The sequence below is a fragment of the Lithobates pipiens genome, unplaced genomic scaffold (assembly GCF_037356315.1).
Source record: "Lithobates pipiens isolate NorthernLeopardFrog02 unplaced genomic scaffold, aLitPip1_a1.2 Scaffold_18, whole genome shotgun sequence".
Taxonomy (NCBI): domain Eukaryota; kingdom Metazoa; phylum Chordata; class Amphibia; order Anura; family Ranidae; genus Lithobates; species Lithobates pipiens.
In genome coordinates, this window is record NW_027507758.1 from 635,490,845 (window position 1) to 635,518,791 (window position 27,947).

Sequence of the window (27,947 nt, forward strand, 5' to 3'; positions counted from 1 at the left end):
TTGTTAGCCAACCTTCAGGCGTATCTGGGAATCTTACGAAAAGATTCTCCTACCTGGGCCTTGTAAAAAACTCTGCCAGAAACTTACGGGCGCCCTGAGTAAACAGTACCCCAAGTCTGGTTGTCCCAGAGTCCAGTCTTCCAATGGAGAGGACTTACAGGCAAAACCTCGTGTCTTCGGCAGACGAGGCCCGGGTACCATACCATCTTGGGAGTCAATTATCGGCCCGAGGTATGGATCCGGTTTGTTGTAGCCCTTCGGCCCTCGCCGGGACCCGCATAGAGCTAAGTTTTACGTGACCATCGACCAGACACTGGCGAAAAAACTGAGGTGCCTCCCTGATGGGAGGGGTTATATAGGGGAGGAATTCTCTTTAATTGGGTCAACCAGTGTCCAATCACCAGAGGTGCCTATATAACCCACTATGTAATGAAGCTCCTGTGTCCCGTGATGTATGATCAAGAAAGGATTTTACAGGTAAGCTGTATATAAAAATCCCATTTTTGTTAGTCTCCATCTTATTCAAATTCAGCCATATTACTTAAACTGGGCTGCTATCACACAGCCTCCTCAGTGCAGCCTCTTCAGTGTCACCTCAGTGCAGATTATCAGTGCCCATCAGTGCGGTGTCACTGGTGCAGATTATCAGTGTGGTGTCACTGGTGCAGATTATCAGTGTGGTGTCACTGGTGCAGATTATCAGTGTGGTGTCACTGGTGCAGATTATCAGTGTGGTGTCACTGGTGCAGATTATCAGTGCGGTGTCACTGGTGCAGATTATCAGTGCGGTGTCACTGGTACAGATTATCAGTGCGGTGTCACTGGTGCAGATTATCAGTGTGGTGTCACTGGTGCAGATTATCAGTGCGGTGTCACTGGTACAGATTATCAGTGCGGTGTCACTGGTACAGATTATCAGTGCGGTGTCACTGGTACAGATTATCAGTGCGCTGTCACCAGTGCAGATCATCAGTGCCCATCCTTGCGGTGTCACCAGTGCAGATTATCAGTGCAGTGTCACTAGTGCAGATTATCAGTGCAGTGTCACTAGTGCAGATTATCAGTGCAGTGTCACTAGTGCAGATTATCAGTGCGGTGTCACTAGTGCAGATTATCAGTGCGGTGTCACTAGTGCAGATTATCAGTGCGCTGTCACCAGTGCAGATTATCAGTGCGCTGTCACCAGTGCAGATCATCAGTGCGCTGTCACCAGTGCAGATCATCAGTGCGCTGTCACCAGTGCAGATCATCAGTGCGCTGTCACCAGTGCAGATCATCAGTGCGCTGTCACCAGTGCAGATTATCAGTGCGGTGTCATCAGTGCAGATCATCAGTGCCCATCCTTGCGGTGTCACCAGTGCAGATTATCACTGCAGTGTCACTAGTGTAGATTATCAGCGTGGTGTCACTAGTGCAGATTATCAGTGCCCATCAGTGCGGTGTCACCAGTGCAGATTATCAGTGCGATGTCACCAGTGCAGATTATCAGTGCGATGTCACCAGTGCAGATCATCAGTGCGGTATCACTAGTGCAGATTATCAGTGCGGTGTCACCAGTGTAGATCATCAGTGCGGTATCACTAGTGCAGATTATCAGTGCAGTGTCACCAGTGCAGATCATCAGTGCGGTGTCACCAGTGCAGATCATCAGTGCGATGTCACCAGTGCAGATCATCAGTGCGGTATCACTAGTGCAGATTATCAGTGTCTATCCTTGCGGTGTCACCAGAGCACATTATCAGTGCGGTATCACTAGTGCAGATTATCAGTGCGCTGTCACCAGTGCAGATTATCAGTGCGGTATCACTACAGCACATTTCTGCTTGTTGATTGACTGCTAGAGATGATCAGTGCAGATCATCAGTGCGCTGTCACCAGTGCAGATCATCAGTGCGCTGTCACCAGTGCAGATCATCGGTGCGGTGTCACCAGTGCAGATTATCAGTGCGGTGTCACTAGTGCAGATTATCAGTGCCCATCCTTGCGGTGTCGCCAGTGCAAATTATAAGTGCGGTGTCACCAGTGCAGATTATCAGTGCCCATCAGTGCCGTGCAGGGATAGTTACACAGATAATCTGGAGACAGAGCGCCTCCCTACCCCGGAACTGTTATAGACAGGGCAGAGCACACTGTTCCAATATGCAGGGAGGTGGGGCTGTACGGGGAGCGGTTTCTTCACATACAGACCTGTCAGCCCGAGTTGCGCTCTGTCTCCCGATTATCTGTAAATATCCCCGCACTGGAGAGTGATGGCGGGCGGGCGTTAGCGGTGTGGGGAGGGGGGGTGCTGGCAGGGAGGAGGACACCACCTCTATGGGTGGCACAGGCCAGTGAGACCCCCTCTGCCCACTACAGCGAGCTAGGCAGAAGTATAACTCCCCGCTCGCTGGAGTGATGGCAGCCAGCGGCCTCACAAACAGGAAATCACCAGGCAATAATTTTTCAGGAAGATCAGCAGGCTATTGCAGAGGAACTACAGAGCTCAGAAGAACATGGATGACATAGCGGGTGAAGGTAGGAGATCAGCAACGAGAACATGGAAAAAACAGTTTTGTCCGGAGTTCTGCTTTAAGTGCACCGCCGCTTTTTAAAGGGCCCCAAAAGGTAGATGACTGAAGAACGACATCTGGGACTGCCTTTCCAGCAAAACCATGCTGCAAGTCCCTTGTGACCCCTTCTCCCTTTTCTTTCATTTTCCCAGACACTGCACATCCAGTCGGTCTAGGCCTAGTAGAGTGGCCATTAATGCAGTTCGGCAATATAGGAGTTGATTTACTAGCGGAAAATAGACTGTGCACTTTGCAGTTGCTCCAGGACTTAGTAAATGAGGTAAAGCTTCACTCTGCAAAGAATACCCAATCACGTCCAAGGAAAGAAACTGGTTCCGCTCCGCCTTCCCAGTAATTTGGGGGCGATCCGGTCCAATGCAGAGGGTTTCTCAACCTGGTTGAGATATACTTTGAGATGCTGCCCGAGGGCGTTTCCCACGGACATAAGCAAAGTAGGTTTCGTTAGGGCTTTTTTTCTCAAACAATAGGTGCTGGAACTTAACCACGGCCCCACAAAACCCCTCCCCCCACACACACCCTCCAAATCACATCAAATAGTGGATGTGTTCCATCAAATTTCATGAAAACAGTAGGAAGGTCTTAAAGGGGCATTAAATACCAAGATTGCATTACACACAGAATGCAGAGCTATCACTTGTAAACACAGAAACCAGACTTCTGTGTTTACAAGTGATTGTGGTGAGCAGGCACCAAAGGGTCTGAGCCAAAGGTGGTGGTGGTGGAACTGAGTTCCACCAAGTTCCCTCTAAAAAAAAAAAAAAAAAAAAAGCCCTGGGTTTTGTGATATCTTTGCTTTCTGAGAGAGCCTTGGCCTGGGCAAACCCTCTATCTATGAGAGTGGGAGATGCAAAAACCTGTTGTCTTGAGTTCCCCTGAGTTTGTGGCCTCATTTAAAAGGGTATTTGACGTTCCCGCATACTCCGCTTCTGCTGCCAAGTGCCTCATGTCCATCAGAGTATGAGAACTGTTGCCGACTACTCCATTGAATTCTGTACTCTGGCAGCAGAGGTAACATGGAACAATGAAGCCCTCGGGGCTGATTTTTCTCATGGTCTCTCGGATTCCATCAAGGATGAGATGGCAGCCCGAGATATACCTACTGAGCTGGAGAAGTTGATCTTGTTTGCCATCCTCATTGACTCCGAGAGACTCTTTTTGGAGCACTTGTGGAAGCCTCCTGTATGTTTGTCTGCGCGTGGGAGCCGTCAGTGACAGCACACGCTGGGGGAAGAATCAGCACGGAGGTCCATTTCTTCACAGCGCATGCGCCGATTACATCATCGGCGCACTACACGTGAAATATCTCCTAAACGGTGCACATTTAGGAGTTATTTCCACTACCTATAGGTAAACCTCATTCTAGGCTTACCTATAGATAAAAGTCACTAGGGAGGGTTTACAACCACTTTCACAGCCTGGTTCCCTAATGTGCATGTGCGAGTCATGCTGCGCATCCTGACTGGTCCCTGCTGTCTTCTGGGACCTGTGTGTCTCGCACCCTGCTCTCATTTCCAGGGATTAAGAATTCAATCACCTGTGCACTAGTCACTTTATCACGACTTGGACTATTTTTTATATTTTTTTATCATTTTTATTATATTTTTTTCATTTTTATTTTTAATAATTGTTGCTCTTTTTTTTATTTATAGAGCAAAACATAAAAACTACAGAGGTGATCAAATACCACCAAAAGAAATCTCTATTTGTGTGGAAAAAATGATGTCAATTTTGTTTGGGTACAACGTCGCACGACCGCGCAGTTGTCAGTTAAAGCGACGCAGTGCCAAATCGCAAAAAGTGCTCTGGTCAGGAAGGGGGTAAATCCTTCCGGGGCTGAAGTGGTTAAACACAGTGCCGTATTGCAAAAAATGGCCTGGTTAGGAAGCTCCCGGAGCTGAAGTGCTTAATGTTTATAGTTGTTGATTTTCCTCTCCACAGGGTCGGCTCCTGGTGTTGATGGAAAGCGGAAACAAACCCCCGGGGATCTTATCCTATATTCTCTGGAGGATCTGAAAGGACGTGACTTTAAAAAATTTAAGAACAAGTTATCTGATTTCTCCTATGAAGATAAACTTCCCCTTCCCAGAGGAAGACTAGAACATGCAGACTGGATCAGCACCAAGGACCTCCTGATAAGCACATATGGAGACGAAGGGGCTCTGGAAGTCACAATTAAAGTCTTTACACTGATCGGTCTGATGGGACCCGCAAATGACCTCCAGGAGAGGAGAGCACAAAATGGTGAGTTCTCGTCTATAATGACCATTTCCTATCAATGTCTCCATTTGAAACTGTGTGTCTGCCTGTCATGTCACAAGGCAGGATGTATTGTTGGCAGTTGGTGTCTGATGAGGCCCTGACAGTACAGACGATGAAAATCTCCATTCTGCTTTAATCCTCCTTTAACATCCGAAACTTTGAACTGAATGAAACAAACTTTACTGCAGTTGTTTGAAGAGAATTTGTGTACAGTGGGCCTGTAGTTACTCCTACATAAATAGATTGGGGTAAGCCAATCCACCGTCAGTGAGGGCCACATGTAAAGAGTATCTAGCAACTCTTGGGTTAGTATTATTCCATGTAAATGATGAGAGAATGGAATCTATACATTAGAATAATTTCTAGTGTAGCACTGCCCTCTTTGCCGTAAAGCAAAGTAGCTGATCCAATAGGTTGTGTGAAACCAGCAGACAATATTCTTGTGTTAATGCAAACTGTAACGGGATTCACAGTTATGGCTGACTTAAAGATGTTACATTCTGTGGAACTGCAAGCATCAGCAGAACACTGGATGGCAAAGATGTCTGTTTATAGTGTCTATGATATGTTGGTACAGATCCTTAAACTAAAGATGCAAGAGACAATGTCTATATACAGTGTCTATAAGACTGGGCTATTGCCCGCTCACCACACTGGAACAGGAGATGATGATGGTTTATGATGATGATGACTTCTTAGGAATGTGGCCCAAGGGATGCCATCTGGTCTTCGCTGCATCGCACCACGGCTCACATGAAATTCGACATCTCTGCAGGATGGAAGGAACAGGAACAGCCTCCAGTGAAGAGGAACTGTTCGCATGTGTCCCACCAGATATGCCATGGGTAGTTTCGCTAGAGTAGGCCACAACTCAGCTGCAGCTCACACTGTAAGCCCCTGTACACATGGTCGGAGAATCCGTCGGAATGTGTCCTATCGGAACGTGTTGGAATGTGTTGTCGGATAATCCGACTGTGTGTGGTATGCATCGGACTGTTTCCGTCGGACCAAATTTTCCAAACTGGAACTGAAAATTCTGATCGGACAAAGTGCCACGCATGCTCAGATCAAATTCCTACATCAATGCTATTGGCTACTAGCCTGAACGTAGTCCCATCGTAATGAAATTACGTCATCACGTTCTGAAAGATCGGATTTTTCGACAACTTTGTCCGACCGTGTGTATGCAACAGTTTCGGACACAATCCGACGGACAAAATCCGACAGATTTGGTTGGCAGAATGTCCGACCCTGTGTACGGGGGCTTACAGATTACCTGCATGCAGATTAATGCCAGGCCTCAAGCTTTCCCGCTTATAGTCTCTCCCAGCAGTCTGCTCTTCTCCATCAGCCAGCTGGTAGTTGCAGTTTCACATAATACAGCCAGAGGGTGAAGCCTATCTTCATGGACTACATGTCCCATGATGCTTTGCTCTGTCTTGTCTCCGATTTAAGAAAGTAACAGTACAGCCTACACTGGAACACTAGAGGGAAACAGCTCCCCCTGAAACAATGCCACACAGGGTCTTCTGATTGCAGGAATAGGTAAGTATCCAGCTCCTGGGTACACTAGAAAAACCAGAGAGGGCCTAAAGACATATAAGAATATAGGTAATTAAATCATTTTAAATAAATGTATATGGTCAATAAGATTAAGAGTTAAGGTGAACCACATACGTAATCTAGCTTCCATTTGTATCACAATATTAATAATGTTAAGGGGTCCAAAATCCAAGATCTGAATGGGTTTGAATACCCAGATATAAAAATGTGGTGAATAATTGTAATTTAGAATGTTTCAGATAAGTTTAAGGTTGCAAAGGACCAACAGGAAAAGCAATAGTCTTATTCCAACCAATGTTAAATCCTGAAAAGTACAAAAGAAAGTTTTCAATCCATTTAGATACATCAATGCATCATTTGCATATAATGAGATCTCCTTCAGAGGGCCCCTGCAGATGCCCTGTACCCTACAGGTCTGTTGAACAGACAGATCCTGCTAATGACTCCATAGCAATTGCAAACAAAGGTAGTGGGAACAGACAGCCTTGCCTAGCCCCCCCTTGGAGCGAGAAAGCCCAAGAAATATTTCTGTTGGTTCTAACATGTGCTTTCATACAAATTGATGACCAAAACGCATCCAGTTTCCCACAAAAAAGGCCAGCTACCTGTATTGAATGCTTTTTGAACATCCAACAAAACTACCAACCCACTCGTTTGCAACCCAGCAGCACTAAGAATATGCAGATACAAACTTCTAATATTATCATAGATACTCTTACCTGGCATGAAGACAAATTGATCTGGATTAATAATGGGAAGAATTACTTTATGCAAGTGAGAGAAGAGTACCATAGCTAATACCTTAACGTTACTATTCAGCAATGAAATAGGCAGATAGGAGCTGCACACTAATTTATCCTTACCAGGTTTAGGCAAGTGGACAATAAGAACCTCCACCATTGAATCTGGCAGGCTACCTCCATCAAAGGCCTCCAGAAATAATTTATGTAACTTGGGGCAAACTATATCGCCATGGGATTGATACCACTCTGTAGGCAGGCCATCAAGACCTGGAGTTTTATTGGGGGTAAGTGAATGGATAGCATGAGAGGAGTAAAGAAATTATCTGAGGTCTCCTCAGATGATACAAGTGGGTCTGCATATAGGATTTTATAATAGTGAGTAAGGGTGGTATTCATTTCAGTAGGGTCTGTTGTAATGGTGCCATCAGGCAAGCCAATTCTGGAAAGAATTATATCAAGGTAGTCTAGATGGGGGGGGGGGGGGGGGCAGCAATCTCACATTCTTCACACTATATTTGTGCAGTTGTTGTGCCAATATGCACATTTTGTTTTTTGCGTCACTGCTTGAAGATATAGAGCACAATGAGCCACTATTATAACACAGCGGGAAGCTGGGGAAGGGTCTGCTGTATAGTTTCTAAACCAATTTCCAAAAATGGGGTAGATCAACAAGAGGTTCAGTGTGCACAATGTTTTTACTATAAGAGCCCTTAATCACTAATGCCGCATACACACGGACGGATTTTCCGATGGGAAATGTTGAATGTGATCTTGTTGTCAGAATGTCCGACCGTGTGTATGCTCCATCGAACATTTTCTGTCGGACTTTCCACCAACAAATGTTTGCTAGCAGGAGCTCAAATTTTCTGCCAACAAAACTTTTTTGCCAGAAAGTCCGATCACACAAAAGTTCACGCATGCTCGGAATCAAGCAGAAGGAGCCGCACTGGCTATTAAACTTCCTTTTTCTCGGCTTGTCGTACGTCTTGTACGTCACCGCGTTCCCACGTTTGGAATCGTTGGCCAACATTTATGTGACCGTGTGTAGGCAAGACAAGTTTGAGCCAACAACCTTTCAACAAAAATCCACAGTTTTGTTAGTGGAAAGTCCACTAAGATTGTTGGTACGGGGCATAAGAGGCAGAGAGGAGGTGGATGTTCCAAAAATCAACTCTATTTTTGGACCTGTACAACAACTTCAGAAGTAGAGATCAAAAGGCAGCTAAACCACCAGACACAAAAAGAGGGCTTATGCTCCAAAGCTAGAATCAGTTTAAGAGGAGAGTGGTCTAATAGGGTTTAGGTCAGATAAGAAATATTTTGTACCCAAGGAAGTAAGTCTAGATAAGGTCCTATAAGTTTATGATTGACAGGAGTATGCCTTGGTAGTTCGAAATTTCCAATGCCACACAGAAGCAGTGAAGGTGGAAAGATTAACACTGATTCATGAAGAATATCATGGCTGCAAACGGGACACGACATAAAACACCACCAATATATGTGGGGTGTCCTAAACTGTAGAGTGAGGAATCGCATATTGTCCTTTAGGATCAGAAATGGTATGCAAATAAACAAAAAAAGAGACCCTTCTGAAATAAGAATCGAAAAAAAAAACATGGGGACGGTTAGAGTATGTGGAGTAAAGACTCCAGGATACCCGATGCTTTTTAACATAAGAAGAAGACACTTACTGCCATCATCTGTGTTTTACAAATACAAAAAAGGGCTCTTTTTAGGGACTTTTTACCACTTTCTGACCATGCTCTGTTACAGCAGACACAGCTGATAACAGATTGGAGTTAAGGACTAATCACGTCGGCCCTTTACCATGTGATCAGCTGTGTCCAGTCAAAGCTGATCACAGTGTAAACAGGATATTGACATTCCTCTCCTCACGCTGACAGTGCATGAGAAAATGAGAGCCGGTAAGTGGCAATCCACACAGGGGACATCTACATATTCAGGGAACTGAGCATCAGTGCCTCCTCATTAGTGCCGCCTATTAGTGCCCATCAGTGCCGCCACATCAGTGCTCATCAGTGCAGCCTTCAGTGCAGCCTCATTACCGCACATCGGTGAAGGAAAAAAAATGTCTTATTTGCAAAATTTTATAACAAACTAAGAATTTAATTCTTTTAATAAAAAATTGTCATTCTTTATTTTTTATTTTTTTGTTTCTTAAGCAAAAAATAAAGAAACCCAGTGGTGATTAAATACATAGTTACTGTACATAGTTAGTCATGTTGAAACAGACAGGAGCCAATCAGTGGGTCCGGTGGACTCAATGTCCACCGGGACCCACTGCTCATTCGGGACAGAAGCAGAACTGGGGTCTGCCTATGTAAACAAGGCAGACTGCTGTTCAGTCAGTAGGGAAGGTAGTGATCCTGTGTTTCTGCAAAGCAGGAACACAGATCTCTGCCTTCCCATAGTACAAGCACCTCCCCCACAGTAACCAAGCACATTTTAGGCACACGTTTAACCCTTTGATCAACCCTGATGTTAACCCTTCCCAGCCAGTGTCATTAGTACAGTAACAGTTCATATTTCTAGCACGGATCACTATACTAGTGTCAATGGTCACCAAAAAGTGTCAAAAGTGTCACTTAGTGTCCAATTTCTCTGCCGCAATGTCGCAGTCCCACTATAATTAACATTACTAGTAAAAATAAATAAATAAAAATTCCATAAATATATGCCATAGTTTGTAGACACTATAACTTTTGCGCAAACTAATCAATATATGCTTATTGGGATTGTTTTACCAAAAATATGTAGCAGAATACATATTGGGCTAAATTGGTGACTTTTTTATTGGAAATATCTTATAAAGGAAAGTAAAATTATTTATATATATATATCTATATATTATAAAAAAAACATTTCAAAATTGTCCCTTTTTTTGTTTATAGTGCAAAAAATAAAAACCCCAGTAGTGATCAAACACCACCAAAAGAAAGCTCTATTTGTGGGAAAAATAGGACATTCATTTTATTTGGGTAAAGTGTTGCACGACCACGCAATGCCGAGTTAAAGTAACGCAGTGCCTTTTTACCCCCAAGAAGGGGTAAAGAGCAGGTTTAAGCATAAAGAGAATGACAGGAGTCCTTTAAAGAGTCCAGGCGTCTGCTCCCACCCCCAGTATAACAGCCACAGCACAAAGAGAATAGAAGCGAGAGCAAAATATGCATACAACCGGTCACACATTAGAATACATAAAATAAAAAGGAGACTGAAAGACACTGTAACACACACTATAAAAAATGAAGGTTATATCGGATGGTTTGGAGAGAGGAACCTGCTGGTTGTTTCTACCCAGGTTAAGGCACTTAATGCTGTCCTGAAGAAAACGGGATTTTCTCTTGATGTACAACTCAGTTTAGCTGGAAAAAGATTTACAATTTGAATGTTGAGGGCTCTCAGTTTTTGTTTAGCTAACTGAAATCATGCCTGAGGTTTGCAAACATGCATAGATTAGTCAGGGAATAAGGAGGCCACTGCATTGTTAATATGGACTCTTTCCTTGTTTCTGGTTGCCCTTAAAATAGAGATTAGGAAACATATAACCATAGGGTGAGGTGGGTTGCCCAGTAGGAGAGGTCTGCCACTGACTCCCTGAGCCTGTTCAATAATAAAGCACAGGTAAAACAGTCATGGCCAAACTCCTGTATTAGCCAGCTCTACAAAAAAGCAAGGTCAGGTCTCTCCACACTCTCAAGCAGACCAGCCATTTTCTGATTATTCCTCCGCAGCCTGTTTTCAGGATCATGCGTTTTATCTGGTTTCCTGCAGTTTACTGCTGAGGTTAGTGAATTTTGGATCGAGGGGGGGGGGGGGGGGGGTTAACTGTATCCTCTGGGTCTTTAAAATGTAGAGACTGGTGAGGAGCATGGTGTCGTGAAGCGGTGGCCATCTTGGCAGGAGTGGGTGGTAATACTCATTCTGGCCAGAGATTGTTTTCTGTGCCTGCCCATCCACCTATCAGACACTAGAGCGCCAAGGAAACTTCTGGGGTACAAAAGAACAGGGAGCAGCTGATGATTTTTGAACAGGATAGAGCCTGATAGTGGAGAGATACAACAGAGCAGCAAAAGGAAACATCTGTTCACATCCCACACTAGATCATACCCCCAAACATCTTGAGTGAAAACAGTCCACAACAGTGGGATCAGTACAATTCCATAAATATGGTAAATGGTTACACAACAGTCCAAGAAGATGTTAAACAATCCCATAATCAGGTAGATCTTCTAATAACATTGAGTAAGGTAGAAAGAGAGATAATTTGGTTATCTCATAATTATTGGGTCATGTCTTCCTCTTATTTCCTAATTCCCATTCCAGGCTCAGAGCCCTCAGTTCCTGACTAGACCTCTCCCCAAAAGAGAACGAACACACGTCTCCTCTGCTACATTCTCAGTCCCATGTCTGTTTAGAGAGAAAATCTGTCTCATCTTCAGTAAGAAATTTGTTGCAGTTGGCTGCCTAGGAATTCAGACATACAGAGTCACAAATACACTGTAAGCCTGTCACCGAGACTTTAAGTGAGAGGAATCCTGATTTCCATCTAACTGCATCACTAATTTCATCACCCAAAGACTTCACAGCATCAATTTGCATGCCGAACCGTGTAATGCAATTGCAGCCACCTATCTCACTGAAACTCCACATTTGCAGCTTTATTCCAGAGAGACCTCATGAATGTTGCTAAGTGTTCTGAGCCTTGTGTCCTGTGAATCCACCTAAATATATATATATTTTATTTTACAGCCAAACTGAAGAAGTTGACACACGACAGTAGATTAACAGGTTAGTAGGACATATGAAATCTCTTTCGTTCCTTGGCTGAACACAATATTTCCAACTCTGTATTATAAATACTATTTTTTTTTTTCATGTGTGTATGAGGAATAAAATATTTTCTTTTCTCTTGTTAAGAGTTTGGAAATGAATACAGAGTGTCTGTGAAAGATACGTTGCTGCGGTTTAAAGAATATAATTCTCTTACTGGAGAGAGTGTTAATCTAAAGAAAAGATACATCAAGTTATTCATGAGAAAGGGAACCCAGAATAAAGAGGAAAAAGAACAAGAAATAAGGAGTTCAGACAGAAGACATCTACATATCATGGATAAAAGACATTCTGATGAATCCTCCCCAACCACAATCCAGGCCCTCTTTGACCCTGATGAAGATGGTTTCATCCCAAAGATTGTGGTTTTAGAAGGACCTGCTGGGATTGGAAAAACAATGACCTCCAAGAAGATCATGCTGGACTGGGCCTCTGGGGATCTCTACCAAGACAAGTTTGACTTTGTATTTTATCTGAACTGTAGAGAAATCAACACCATCACTAGAAACATAAGCCTCGTTGAACTTTTATGCAGAGCCTGCAGAGAGCAGTGTTCAGATGACCTGGTGTCTATTCTGAAGAATCCTAGAAATCATAGAAGACTTCTCTTCATAGTTGATGGGTTTGATGAACTGAGATGGACTCTGGAGGAGGAATCTGAGGTTTGTCTTGATGCTTTTGAGGAAACCCATAAAGAGATACTTCTCCAAAGATTGCTTAAGAAACAGATTCTTCGACAAGCTTCTCTGATCATCACTACGAGGTCACTGGCCCTGGAGAAACTTAACACATTTATAGATATTTCTCGCTATGTGGAAATTCAGGGATTTACAAGGGAAGGTCGAGAAGAATATGTCCATAAATTCTTTGGAAACAAAGAAGATGCAGACAAGGTTCTCAGTATAATTAACAGCGACATTCTGTACACCATGTGTGCTGTCCCAATCACATGCTGGATTGTTTGCACCATAATAAAGCAAGAAATAAAAAAAGATTTGAGTTTAATTCAATTTAAAACAGTGACTTCTATTTACCTCCTATACCTGGAAGTTTTAATAAAGCATCATAGAAAAAAGAACCGGGCTACGGATAGGAATCCCAAGGCCTCACACACTTGTCTGAAGAAGCTGTGTGCTCTGGCCAATGAGGGAGTATTGAACCAACAAATCTTATTTGAGGAAGGAGATCTAGAAAGACATGGACTTTCTCTGTCTGAGGTGGAGTCTGTATTTTTGAATGAGAACAACTTTCACTGGGACGCTCGCACCCAGACCTGCTACAGCTTCATCCACCTAAGTGTACAGGAATTCCTAGCTGCTTTGCATTACTGGCTGGATGATGGTTCTGGAAATGAGGAAGGGACCTCTGAAGAGAGAAAAGGCCCTTCACTCCTGGAAATCTATAAAAGGGAATCACTTTCAGACTTACTTTTTGAACATCCACATGTAGCCTTAGCTGTGCAGTTCCTGTTTGGTCTCTTAAATGAAAAGGAGGTGAAAGCATTCACAAAGAGCACAGGCATCAACATCTCATTTCGAGCAACTTATGAAATACAAAAACGTGCTCTCAAGAGCATTGATGGGCGTTTTTCAATTTTTTATATGTTCTGTCTCTATGAGACTCAGAACGAGGACTTCGTAAGGAGAGTTTTGTCGTCTTGTTCAGATTTGACAATGTTTAGCTATAACACTGATGTTATGAATATGGACAGTAATTATTCCAAACAACTGGTCTACTGCTTGAAGACTTTGAAGAGTGAAAGTTTTCAGCATTCAGAGTTTCATTATCTTTCTGTGGATCCAGAGTGCCAGAAAAATCTCTCTCCATTACTGCACAGATGTCAGGAGGTCAAGTAAGTGAGTGTGAGGATATCATAACTGAATGCAGAAAAAGTCAGCTCAGTTTCCATACCTTATAGGCTGTAATGCACAGGGACCTACATAGAGTAGAAAATGGTAAAAAATCCTAAAATAGTGGTCATAGACCTCTAGCCCTATCGTAAGGGCCAAGCAAGTTGGACACTCAGTTAATGTAACCCTGTCTCCAGGTGGTTACAGTGACAAGAAAGTATGTGAATCCCTGGAATTAACTGTCTTTCTGCAATAATTTGCCATGAAATGTGATCTGACCCTAATCTAAGTCACAACAAACAAAATGTGCTTAAGCTGATAATACACAAGCAATTCAAATTTCGCATTTCTTTATTGAACACACCCATTAAGCTGGAGGAAAAAGTAAGTGAACTAATTGCTTCAACAAAAGCCAGTTGGGGTCAGTAGTTTGCACACCTGGAGTTCAATTAATTAAATGAGTTTGGAGGTGTGGTTTAGAGCTACTTTGATTAAAGACACTCAAACATTTTAAGATCGGGTCTTGTCCAAGATGGTCACCTGAGTGGATGCATGGTTCAGAGCTCTGCTGGCCTAACCTACATTACTCCTGACTCTTAGCTGTTACCCCCTCCGGGAAAGGCCTCACAAAACATCTGGACCACAGCAGAGGGTAAAGAAGCTTTGCTTCCCACCGTTTACTGAGGCTGCCACACTGGACTCGGTGCACCATGTGGCAGCTTTCTCCCAGCCTATCTCCAACATGGCACCCCAGATAGAGGATTCAGAGCCTGCTGATTCTCTACAGTCTGGTTTCCAAGAGGTCATGACAGCGATCACCTCTTGCCAAGCCACCAAGGCTGAGGCTGTTCAGCTAAATGTAGGTGTCAGGAACAGTGTTATTGCTTGGATCGCCTGCTGGTGTCACTGTTTCTTTCACCATCAAAGGTTGCAGTTCTGGTGGTCACCAGCGGGTGTCTCCCAGCAAATGGACATTCTAGTGCTCTAGCTGCACCTGATGTGGAATTGCTTGGAAGTATATAAGCCCGCCCTTCACTGAGGCTCATTGCTTCAGAATTCCTTCCTGCAAGCCTTGTCCCTGCCTGATCTGATCCGTTGCCAGAAACCTGTTCCTGATTTGCTTCCTGCCCTGTCCTGGACTCTGTTTCCTGTACCTGGTTCCTGAGACTTGTCCCCTGATTCCTGTCTTGGCTCCCCTTGCTTCTGCTTCCTCCACCTGGCCTCCTGTTCCCCTTGTCTCTCATCCCTGCCTTGGTATATATGTGTTCGTTTTCCATGTGTATATATAGTTAGTTAGGTTAGGGTTTTGGGGTTTCTGTGTATTATTTGCATTCTTGCTTGTTCATGGTTTGCTTGCTGTGTTTGGTTTGCACGTGTGTCTTTATCCTTAATAAATATATATATTTTCACTTACCTTTTGGGCCTGATTCCTTTAGTGCAGCCCATTGATCTGCTTACTCTGTGCTGGATGCCTCTGTTAGGCATCCCTCCCATGACAGTAGAGCTTGTCCGGTAGGACCTAGACACAATTTGTTTCTGTCTGTTGGTTGCAGAGCAGCAGATTGGCCAGACAGAAGATACGGTTGTAAAACACAAAGGGTCTCTTTGCACTTTGTGTCTAAAGTCCAGGCCTTGGAATATTTAGTGGATAATGCAGAAAACAAAAATAGAAGCAACAACCTGGGGATCATGGGGCTGCCTAAAGGAGTGGAAGGCAAAAATCCTACTGTTTTTTTAAGAAGCTGCTCAGCTACCTGCTGCCTGAGGCTCAATTCTCACCTTATTTGACCATGGAAGGGCTCACCATATCCAGATTGCACCTGGATCCCTGGGTTCCCTTCCTCAGGCTGCTTCATTTTAGGGACCGGGGTGAGGCCCTCCAAGCTCCTAGGGTAGTGGAAGTATCAGAACACTAAACTGCTCTTTTTCCCCCAATTATTCGGTTGAAACTCAGAAGCTCCGCAGATCCTTTGACCAAGTTAAGATGGCACTACAGTGAGGCCCGGAACGGAAAAGACAGAAAAGAAAAAGTAGTGCAGGGCCGGGTATGACCATGTGTTTAGGGGAGACAATGCATGGGTTAATATGAAGAGATTAGAGGGGAGGGGACAGTGAGAAAAGTCCAAGGGGGAGTGGTAATATATAAGGAGGAGGCGGGGCTGGGCTGGGAAACAGAAAGTTGTGGAGAAAGAAATGAGGAGGCAGTTTTTCCCACCCACCCTCCCCCCCCTATATGTTGTCTGTGTTTGTTGGTTTATGTGTTTTCTTTCTTTCAGGAGCATGGCAGATGGTCGTCATGGCAGCTGTGGATTGGCGGTGTTTTGTTGGTCTTTGACGGTGGCAGTAAACATATGTGATGGAAAGGGGTGGGGGGCTCATCGGTAGTATGTGCCCCTCCGGTGTATTCCAGCGAAAGGTTAGCTGGAATACTGTAATGGTTGCACTGCGGGAAGGGGGTTGTCTCCGAGCTGATTATCCGCTGGAGGCCTATCGTGTGGAAAAAGGTCCCGCAGTGTATTGGTGGAATATGTGTTGGAGTTCCGGGGTGCCGTCAAAGACCAACAGACTGGAGTTGAACAAGTTGTTAAGGAGGTGATATTTTGGTATATATTTGATATTGGAGTTATTTATATGGTGTGAATAATAAATAGGCTGCTATGGCCATTTATACTCCAAAATTAAGGCGTGGTCTCATCATTTTAGAAGGGTAAGAAATGGGGATGGTGGAGTACAAGTGGTATAGCAGTAAGAGGCAAGTTGGGTACCTCTGAACTACACTGGTCAAGGCTATACGCTACAGAATACTTTTTCCTGCAACGTTGACAGTTTAGGATGGGGAGACCATTTGCTTTTTTACATTACCCCAGGATGCTGCTTCTTGAGTGGATACATTGCCTCCTCACCACTGAGTTGACGGGATTTGTGAGTTCACTATTTTTGCATTTAATTTACCTACTGTGCATTCTTTTAGTTTTCCGTGTGGTTCTGTTAGGCCTGAAGTATCTCAGTGCCTTTGTCTGACTGTATGCTGGGCTAATTATACCAGTGCCCTGGTACTGCCAGTACTTTCAGTTCTACATTTTGTTGATGGTGGTCAGCCACATGGTGACTGTGTATGCCTTTACAGTGTGTTAACTTCCTATCTTATCACAACTGAGTTCCTTACATATATGTCTGGGCTGCCGTAGCATCTCCCTGATTTGTCATGTTTTACCTAAGCTGATGCATCCTCTGACAGGGTGCCCCTTTTTTATTTAGTGAACTCTGCCCTTCCTCAGAACTGGTATGGCAGCCTACTGCACTGATTTCTGTTACTGTTTTTTCTTTTTTTGTAACTAAGTGTGTGCCCTTGGTCTAGCCAGGAAAAAATGGATCTTCATATTGTGCTGGAGGTTTTTTTCTTCTCCTTGTTGCCAAGTGACTCTCGCCCTCCCGAGTTCTGTTAATGTTGGGATGTTGGGGACTTTTGCATTTCTTACAATTGTGGGCGCTACAGGGTGGGGAGGGGGGGTTAGTTGATCTGCTTTTGTGGATCTCTTTGGGCCCTTATTTGTTTTTGTCTGAGGCTTTTCTCCGCTTGTGTTTTTTTTTTTGCCCTGGTTGACCTTTTTTATTACTAACTCTAAATGTCCAGTATATGTTGCTGATGTCAGGAGTCTGTGGGTCTGGTACTCTGTCCTCTGGGTTTGTGACCTTTATATATTCCTTGTGCTTTCTGTGTTCTTATATCCTGAATATCTATAATTTCCTGGAATGTCCAAGCCTAAACTCAGCTATTAACTACTGTTTTTGTTTTGGAGCAGTGATTTTAATAATGTTTAAAGTGAAACAATAAAAAATAAATATTCCTTTAAAAATCGTGCCCGGGGGTCCCCTTTCTCTGCCCATAAAGTAGTGCATCTTTCCGATGTTTATTACAGTACCGCAGCAGACAAAAAGGGAGTGAGGTGCAAAGCAATATTGGTGGGGACAACAATAAAAACAAAAACTGGAAATAAAAATAAAAACTTAAAACAAAAACAGGCAAAAAGTGACATGAGAACTCTGTTAGACAGGTGTAGAGATAGTGTTGTGTTGCATACTAGCAAAGAGTAATGCCACGTACACACGATCAGACTATCCGGCGGATTTAGTCTGGTGGACAAACCGCCGGACTGTCCGCCAGACTGTCCGAATGAGCGGACCTGCCCACACACTTTTGCGCCGGACTATCCGCCGTACTTTTGAAATGAACGGACTTGCACACATGGAGGAAAGTCCGTTCATTTTGAACGCAGCTCCAGGTAGCCGGGGCTAGCAAAGGAAGACAATGTCGCCGCCTTCGGCGGCGAGATTAACACGTCACTGGCCCCATCACCTGGTATGGAGTTAAAGGGGAAGCCCTATGCCAAAAAAAAAGGCGTGGGGGTCCCCCCCAGGTCCATATCAGACCCTTATCTGAGCACGCTACCCGGACGGTCAGGAAAGGGAGTGGCGACGAGTGAGCTGCCCCCCCTCCTAAGCCGTACCAGGCCGTGTGCCCTCAATGTGGGGGGGTTCTTTGGGGAAGGGGGCTGCACAACCCCCCACCCCAAAGCACCTTGTCCCCATGTTGATGAGGACAAGGGCCTCTTCCCGACAACCCTGGCCATTGGTTGTCGGGGTCTGCGGGCGGGGGGCTTATCAGAATCCGGGAGCCCCCTTTAATAACACCTGTACACCATTTGCCCAGCCAAGCCATTGTGCCAACATACATCGTCGCTTGCTGGTCGAGCATGTGGTTAAAGGGATACCTCACACAAAAAGGGAAGTCCCCCTAGAAATCTATACCGCACCCTTGATCTGACCACGCAGCCTGGCTGGACAGAAAAGGTGAGATGGGTGTGCCCCTCCAGAACCATACCAGACCAAACTTCAACATGGGAGGATGTCTTGCCAGGACTTCCTAGAAAAGCATTTGTCCCCATTTTGATGAGGACAAGGGCCTCTTCCACACATACCTTGTTTAGTAGTGGTGGGGGTCAGCTATATAAGAAATGCTGTTGTTTTTACCGCCTGGTTTTACTCCTCTTTGTCCATGTGAGTGAATGAAGCCTAATGCCGCGTACACAGGAGCGGAATGTCCGACAGAAAAAGTCAGACGGGAGCTTTTCATCGTATATTCCGATCGGATTTTTCAAATTCTGACGGACCTAGAAAGAGAACATGTGACGCATGCTCTGAAGCAAGTACGAGACGGTTATTGGTTACTGGCTATTGAACTTCCTTTTTATAGTCCCGTCGTACATGTTGTGCGTCACCGTGTTCTTGACGGTCAGACTTTGGTGTGACCGTGTATACGCAAGACAGTTTCAGCGGAACTCCTTCAGAGTTTCTTCCAATGGGAAAACACGGTCGTGTGTACAGGGCATAAGATTCTTGGTTTTTCTTCTTTGGCCCCCAGTCAGCTCTCAGATTCTAACAGATAATGGACACATAGTGCTAATTAATTTTCAGAGCTTTCTCATGTACAAACTCTAAATCTCTACTGAGATTTTTTTGAGGAGTATTAAAGTATTAAAATCCTTAATTAAAATGGAAATATTTTACAGCATGAAAACTCTTTGTCCGCATCTTCCTGGTGTGCTCCCGTGTTGTCACCCTGTCACACGGGCTTCTGTTACAGACTACATGTAGCCAAATCAACTAACCTTACACAGGCATGGTCTACTGTTGTCACCAGGAAACCCATTCTAAGAAACCCCATGCAGTCATCATTGAAGTGCAAGTAGACAGGAAAGGGCAACAAAGAGGCTGCAAGATAGCAGCAGGACTGAGATGGAAAAAGGGTGAAAACATTATTTTATGGGAAAACATGGGAATAGTTTATTAAACACAAAGAAGGGAGCAAAATTTATGTAGCTAGGAGCTGGCTAATATTGCCTGCATTAGAAGACACTCTATAGCAGTGATGGCGAACCTTGGCACCCCAGATGTTACATTTCCCATGATGCTCAACTACACTGCAGAGTGCATGAGCATCATGGGAAATGTAGTTCCAAAACATCTGGGGTGCCAAGGTTCGCCATCACTTCTCTATAGCATTGCTACTATGAGGCTGTTCTCTTCTAGTGCCCAGCCTGGACTCTGTGTCATTACATTGTAAAGATAGAGTGACTGGGATAAAAGAGTGGAGCGAAGCATCTTGGGACATGTACTCCAGGGAGCCAAGTTTTACACTCAGTCATACTGTTATGGACTACAAATCCCAGCAGGTTGGGGAAGTAGAACAGGATGGTGGGAGAGGTAATAAAAGCCTGTCTGGGGACAAAATCAGCCTCTTGGGACTATGGCCTGGATCTGCAAACAGTGACTTGGTGTCAGACAGTGCTGCAGCCGAGTTGCGGCCTGTACATAAGGGAGAAGGGGAGTCATTGCGAAAGGGCACTTGGGCATCCACTGCCAGCCAGCCACTCCTGGTTGTTCAGGGGCAGCTTGGAGGCCACTCTCTTCACATCCATGCCAAATCCAGCCAAGCTGTGGCACGGTACAACGCGGGGTCCAGTGAAATCCCTTGAGCCAGACTCTGCAGAAGCGTGCTGCGGAGTCTCCACACCGCTCTTCAATACCAAGAGTCGTTAGGATTGGTGGGCACTTGCCCATTCTCCTAAAGCAAGGGACACTGCATGCAGACACCATTGTCTTGTTCTTTTGCCTAAACCTGTAAGACCTTGTTCTACACTTACTTCCTGCTAAGCAGCAACAAGGTTCATCCTGCTTCAGGACACCACAAGTATACTTTATATAACTCTGCTTGTCAGGACACCACCAGCCTACTTTATTTCACTCTGCTTACCAGGTTATTTCAAGTACATTACCAAAGAGCTAGCTGAAGGCACAAGGCCTTCTTTTTTTCTGGGAGGCTACAACATATCCCCCCCACTAGAGATTAAAGCCATTGGTGCCATAAGGGCCCATACTTTCACCCAGTACTCTATTTACTAAGTGAACAGGTCTAAAGACTTAATGTTTAAGTTGCTTGCATTGAATTAAACACAGTGTTATACATTTCTGGGACTGTGGTGTTGGGGTATAGAAAGAAGTGGTCTGACACAAACTGGTCATTCCTCTGCCCTTCCCCTGCCTGGACCCATAGAGGCCAATTCAAGCAGTTTGTTGGGTTTATGTAAGTGTTCATATCATACTGCAACCATTTGTAACTCTGACTGTTTCTGCTGTCAGGGTTATTTGTTGTAGTAAATCCTTAGCACATGACAATGTTATGTTACTGAACTTCATTGCTATCAATCCAGTAAATAATATTTAATTGCTTCACTTGATTGTGTGTGTTTGTAAATATCTTTTTCACCACAAGAATGTCAGAACCCAAAGTGTAATGCCCTGTACACTCGGTCGGACATTCAGACCACAAAATCCGTCGGATTTTTTTCTGATGGATTTTGGCCGAAACTTGTGTTGCATACACACGGTCGGACAAAGTTGTCGGAAAATTCGATCGTTCGGGACGAGGTGACGTTCGTTGTGTACAACGGGACTACATGGAGGCTAGTTAAAAAAAAAAAGAGAAAATATCCCCAAAATGGGTTTTTTTACAGCAAAGATTACCTGTGAATGTTAATAATTGTGTATAATGAATACCGACATAAAACGGGTAGTAAATAATATAAATATTTTATTAATAAAAAAAGAGGATTAGACAGGCAACACGATGGTCAGGGACTGAGCTCCACTGAATAAGTTAAAATGTATAATATTACATGTGCAAACAATGTATGTGGCAATTGAACCTTATTGTAACTGTAATTGCAATAAAGGATGGATAATATAGACCCTTTACGCGTTTCGACCCTCTTGGGGGTCTTCTTCAGAAGGTTTTTATCATAAAAAGAAAGACAAACATAAATATATATCCATACATAGTATACTGTGATACACTAAAAATAATCTGCTGTAAGCAGAGTATACATCAAACATTGCATGGTTACATGGTTAGTAGATGATTATTAGGTGATTAATAGACATCGTGAATAAATAAATACCTATATAATCCACATAGAAAGTCCTCTTTAAAGCATGGAGTCCACCACTTCTCCCATGTCCTTCAAAGATGTGCCCTCTAAACCTCTATGGCTGGAAAGAGTCGCTGTGCTCAACCAGAAGAGGGAGCGGGAAACCGGAGTCCAACAGATAATGGCTTACAAGGGATCACACCACTATTGCCGCCTCCAATATACAATATAGTGGAGGGGAATATGGGTGTAGGTAGACTGGGATCAAGGGAAGCAACCTATAATAAAGAATAAAATGTAAAAAGAGAAAAGGGAATATAAGATATATATATATATATATATATATATATATATATATATATATATATATATATATATATATATATATATATATATATATATATATATATATATATATATATAGGAGGATCCCTATTACAGGGATACCACTTCTATAGAAGAGGACAGAGAGTGTATCCAGATACGAAGGGATATATGAGTATGCAGTAAAACATACTGATTAGAGATGAAGTGCTAAGGGTGGGGTGAAAAATATAGACGAGATAGCAGTTAAGATCCATAAACGTGAGTGCATGCGGGCGAACCACAATAGTATACTACAACAACACGTGAAGAAAAAGGAAAAATAGGAATGGGTGAAGAAAACGTTTTCTTCACCCATTCCTATTTTTCCTTTTTCTTCACGTGTTGTTGTAGTATACTATTGTGGTTCGCCCGCATGCACTCACGTTTATGGATCTTAACTGCTATCTCGTCTATATTTTTCACCCCACCATTAGCACTTCATCTCTAATCAGTATGTTTTACTGCATACTCATATATCCCTTCGTATCTGGATACACTCTCTGTCCTCTTCTATAGAAGTGGTATCCCTGTAATAGGGATCCTCCTATATATATATATATATATATATATATATATATATATATATCTTATATTCCCTTTTCTCTTTTTACATTTTATTCTTTATTATAGGTTGCTTCCCTTGATCCCAGTCTACCTACACCCATATTCCCCTCCACTATATTGTATATTGGAGGCGGCAATAGTGGTGTGATCCCTTGTAAGCCATTATCTGTTGGACTCCGGTTTCCCGCTCCCTCTTCTGGTTGAGCACAGCGACTCTTTCCAGCCATAGAGGTTTAGAGGGCACATCTTTGAAGGACATGGGAGAAGTGGTGGACTCCATGCTTTAAAGAGGACTTTCTATGTGGATTATATAGGTATTTATTTATTCACGATGTCTATTAATCACCTAATAATCATCTACTAACCATGTAACCATGCAATGTTTGATGTATACTCTGCTTACAGCAGATTATTTTTAGTGTATCACAGTATACTATGTATGGATATATATTTATGTTTGTCTTTCTTTTTATGATAGATAAAAACCTTCTGAAGAAGACCCCCAAGAGGGTCGAAACGCGTAAAGGGTCTATATTATCCATCCTTTATTGCAATTACAGTTACAATAAGGTTCAAGTGCCACATACATTGTATGCACATGTAATTTTATACATTTTAACTTATTCAGTGGAGCTCAGTCCCTGACCCTCGTGTTGCCTGTCTAATCCTCTTTTTTTATTAATAAAATATTTATATTATTTACTACCCGTTTTATGTCGGTATTCATTATACACAATTATTAACATTCACAGGTAATCTTTGCTGTAAAAAAACCCATTTTGGGGATATTTTCTCTTTTTTGTTTTTAATGCACCAGGGGTGATCAGCGCCCTCTGACCCTTTATTGGGGTGTTACTGCCCATTTCTACATGGAGGCTAGTAACCAATAGTTTTGGTCTCGTAATTTAATCTGAGCATGCGTGTCCATCGGAATTCTCTACAAACGATCGGAAAAAGATCGGATTTTGTTGTCGGGAAAATTTTAGATCTTTTCCGATGTAAAAAGTCAGATAAAGCCCACACACGATCGGATTTTCCTATAACATAATCCGATCGGACCTTTTCCGTCAGAATTTCCAACTGTGTGTACAGGGCATAAGAGGTGTCAGAGGATTTGCAAGGTTAGGGTAATCCCATAGCCAGTGGGGTACAGATTGTTTAAGCGACCCTCATTAGGGTAGTGCTACATTATTATGACCTGGTTTGGATTCACATCTAATTTAAATGCTGGTTGTTACATTGTTCTTGCTGTCAATAGTAATATTCTTGATGTTCATTTTATGTCATTGTTTTCTTTTAGGTTTATAAGGTGTAAATTTCATAGTAAATGTGGTGAAAGCTATCTGGGAGAGGAGAAACCAGAAGATGAAGAAGGATCCTCCTCTTTAGAAGATAAAATGGATCCTGCCAATCTTTCCTTTCTTATTAATCCAGAGAGTAAAATTAAGGATTTAGCGTAAGAAAAATCTGTGATCCTGCAGTGATCAGAAAATGTGATATCTTGCAATTGTTCCCATTTCTAAGTGTTTTCTTAAAGCTCCGGTTGTCTTCCATCCTCACCGATGTAGCATTTCCCATCACCTGTCCCCTTCTCCCCTCTATCAAGTAATCTCTCACTTGGGGGTCATGAAGTCCTCTTTAAAGACTTCCCTTGAGTTTTTTGGAACTGTAAAGAAAATGGTATTGGCTCAGATTTAGTGATTAGTTGATTGATTGACTTGGTTTATATATTTTATTTGTTGTCTTAAATTGTTTTTTTTTTTTTTTTACCCTTTATATAAAATCCTCATCTTAAAAGGTAGATATGCCCATAATCTGGTGACACAGAGCACCATTGGTTCCTAAATACAGACCTTCAAAATATGTTTGCATCTCCCTTGGTAACTAAAGCTTGAGACTGAGCCATCTGAGTAGAGCAAACAGAGAGGGTCACAGAGAGGGTGTAAATCACAGCTTGAGCTCCTGAGCTCTGTACACACCATGATTTGTACAGAAGGAAATGTAGTGTCACAATCTAAAGTCAGACTTAGAGACCAGTAGCTATAGAAGTAGTGAGGCACCCACCGACCATCTAGGCAAGTACAGAAGCAGGTCACCCCGGTGGATGATTCAGGCTTACCAGTGGGGTCTAAGCACTAACCAGTGTTCACCAGAGCTCCTAATGGTGGAGATGGGTTTTGCTGTGTGTTAGTTAGCAGGTCACGATCCTCAGGATCACCCCACCAGGAGGTGATCAAGCCGGGGTCCAGTAGCAGATATAGCAGGTAGGGATAAGTAGGAGCCTAGTCAGTAAACAAGCCAAAGGTCAGTAATGAGTGGTTGAAGGTTATGATCAAGCAGAAGTGTAGTTGAGGAAAAATCCAAGGGTTTGTAGCAAGTGAAGATACAGAATGCATCAGGACTCACTGGAAAAATATTGGCTGGAGGGTGAACAATAATCTGGCAAACAGGAAGTGCAAAGGCATGGCTTTAATAGCAAGTTCATAGGAAGGGCAAAGACTTCAGGGTTCAAGACAAACAAGGTTCAAGGCAAGATCATTCAAGGAATTGTCCAGGGAGTTGTCCAGCATTCCAGGTTCATATCTGGTCACTGACAGGTAGGTAAACATAGAAAAAAATATATATATTATAGGTATGAAAGGGTATGAAATGAAGATGAAATTGTTGTTAAATATATCATATTTTCATAAAAATAGGATTTTCTTTTTCATACATCATGGGACACAGAGCAGGCTATAAATCATGACTACCTGGGTTATGTACCACCAATAGGTGAAAAGACACTGGCAGAAACAGACAGGAATTCCTCCCCAATATAACCCCTCTCATACAGGAAGTACCTCCGTTTTTTCATCTGTGTCTTTGAGGTGATGGTCACTGAAGTACATCCCCCTGTATGGTGATACCAGATTCCCAAGTGATTCCAGCAGGGATCAATAGGTTAGTCGGATCCATTCCTATAGCTGGGACTCTAATGCCGCATACACATGATCAGAATTTCTGACAACAAATGTTCGATGTGAGCTTGTTGTTGGAAATTCCAACCATGTAGGCTCCATGGACATTTGTTGTCAGAATTTCCGACAACAAAAATTTGAGAGCTGGTTCTCAAAATCCATTGTCATAAATTCCGAGCGTGTGTAGACAATTCCGACGCACAAAATTCCACGCACGCACGGAATCAAGCAGAAGACCCGCCCTGTCTATTGAACTTAATTTTTCTTGGTTCGTCATACGTCACCACGTTCTTGAGGTTCGGAATTTCCAACAACATGTGTGTTATCGTGTGTATGCAAGACAAGCTTGAGCCAACATCCGTCGGAAATAAATCCAGGATTTTGTTGTCGGAATGTCCGATCGTATGTACGCGGCATTAGATAGTATCTGGGCTCCACAACAATGGACACATCATTTTCAATTGCCTGTATTGTGACCTTTTGCCACTGGTACCTGCTTTTTTTGGAACCTGCGCAGTTTGGTATTGACCAAGGTGTTCCAGTAGGGTGCTGCACAGGTCCAGGGCAGGGGGCCTGGAATGGAAGGAGGGCAAAGTTCTTCAGGGCCTAGAGCGACAGAGCCAGCTGTAATAACTGAAGGCTGGATCCTTGTTACAGGATCATGCAGCAGGAAATAGGTGAGTGTTTGTTTTTTACAGTGGGGGGTCCTTTGGTGTGGATTATGGTTAGGCTGCCAGGGACAGAGTTGTGTTCTTTGTCCCTTGTTGCTTCTGATAAACTTATGAGCAGTCTGTTAGTCTTCCTGCATTTTGAGACTGCAGGAGCACTTTGTATTGTTTCTCTGTTCCAAAGAGCATTGGGGATTTTTTTTTTTTTGGTTTGTAGTAGAATCGGATGCTCAGAGTAGTTGGGCGAACACATGCGCAGTATGGACTGGAAGTATGTCAGCGAGGCTTGGTTGGAGGCCATCTTTATAGAGGAAAATAAGCCTGAATTTGTTTGCAAAGCTCTCCGGTGGAAGCAGGAGGTGTTTTACTGTCAGTTTGGCAGTAACGGACACAGTGCAGGCTCTCCTTATGGAGAATACTAGCTCTGAATAGAAGGACGGTTGGTTGCTTTGTAATAAGATTTCACCGGACTGTCCTCACCTACTATTACTGTCTGTTAATGTCCTGTGTACCTTCAGAATAAGATCTCACCCGTCTCTCATCACCTACTATTACTGTCTATTAAACCCTTTGTACCCAGTCGTACCGTGGCAGGTTGGCTCCCTTTGGCGAACCGACGTAACTGTACGTCGATTCACCTTTTGACCACTAGGCCGGCGCCCGGGGTGCGACGCCGGAGCCAATGTGCATGCACCTGCGATTGCTCCACACAGAGACCGAACAGAGAGCTGTCAATGTAAACAGACAGATCTCCGTGCTTTCAGGGGTGAGGAGAGCGATCTGTTTTTCATACTAAGTATGAACAACGATCACTCTCCTCACCCAGTCAGTCCCCCCCCCCCCCCACAGTTAGAATCACTCCCTAAGGAACACAGGTAACCCCTTGATCACCCCCTAGTATTAACCCCCTCCCTGCCAGTGACATTTACACAGTAATCAGTGAATCTTTATAGCACTGATCGCTGTATAAGTGCCAATGGTCCCAAAAATATGTCAAAAGTGTCCGATCTGTCCTGTCCGCCATAATGTTGCAGCCCCGATAAAAATCGTTGATCACTGCCATTACTAGTGAAAAAATAATAATAATAAAAATGCCATAAATCTTTCCCATATTTTGTAGATGCTATAACTTTTGCACAAACCAATCAATATATGCTTATTGTGATTTTTATTACCAAAAATATGTAGAAGAATACAGATCGGCCTAAACTGAGGAAAAAAATGTGCAAAAAGTACAAAATATTATGTTTTCTTTCACAATTGTCGCTCTTTTTTTGTTTATAGCGCAAAAAATAAAAACAGCAGAAATGATCAAATACCATCAAAAGAAAGCTCTATTTGTGGGAAAAAAAGGACATAAATTTTGTTTGGGTACAACGTTGCATGTGCCGTATCTCAAAATATATAACATTTGCTGTTGGAATTTCCCCACACAATTGTTTGAGAACAGGTTCTCAAATTTTCTGACAACAAAACTTGTCGAAACGTCAGATCATGTGTACACAAGTCCGTCGCACAAAATTCCACGCATGCTCTGAATCAAGCAGAAGAAGCCGCACTGGCTATTG

At 43.3% G+C, this 27,947-nt stretch overlaps 1 protein-coding gene across 1 annotated transcript in view; it reads left to right on the forward strand.

Moving 5' to 3' along the window:
- The window catches only part of LOC143989319 (NACHT, LRR and PYD domains-containing protein 3-like), a 160,277-nt gene that overhangs the window by 32,640 nt on the left and 99,690 nt on the right, over positions 1-27,947 (forward strand). The window contains exons 3-6 of the mRNA XM_077489406.1: positions 4,509-4,811; positions 11,906-11,944; positions 12,074-13,838; positions 24,055-24,210. Coding sequence (XP_077345532.1) covers positions 4,509-4,811; positions 11,906-11,944; positions 12,074-13,838; positions 24,055-24,210 — 2,263 coding nt within the window. The remainder of the gene's footprint in view (positions 1-4,508; positions 4,812-11,905; positions 11,945-12,073; positions 13,839-24,054; positions 24,211-27,947) is intronic.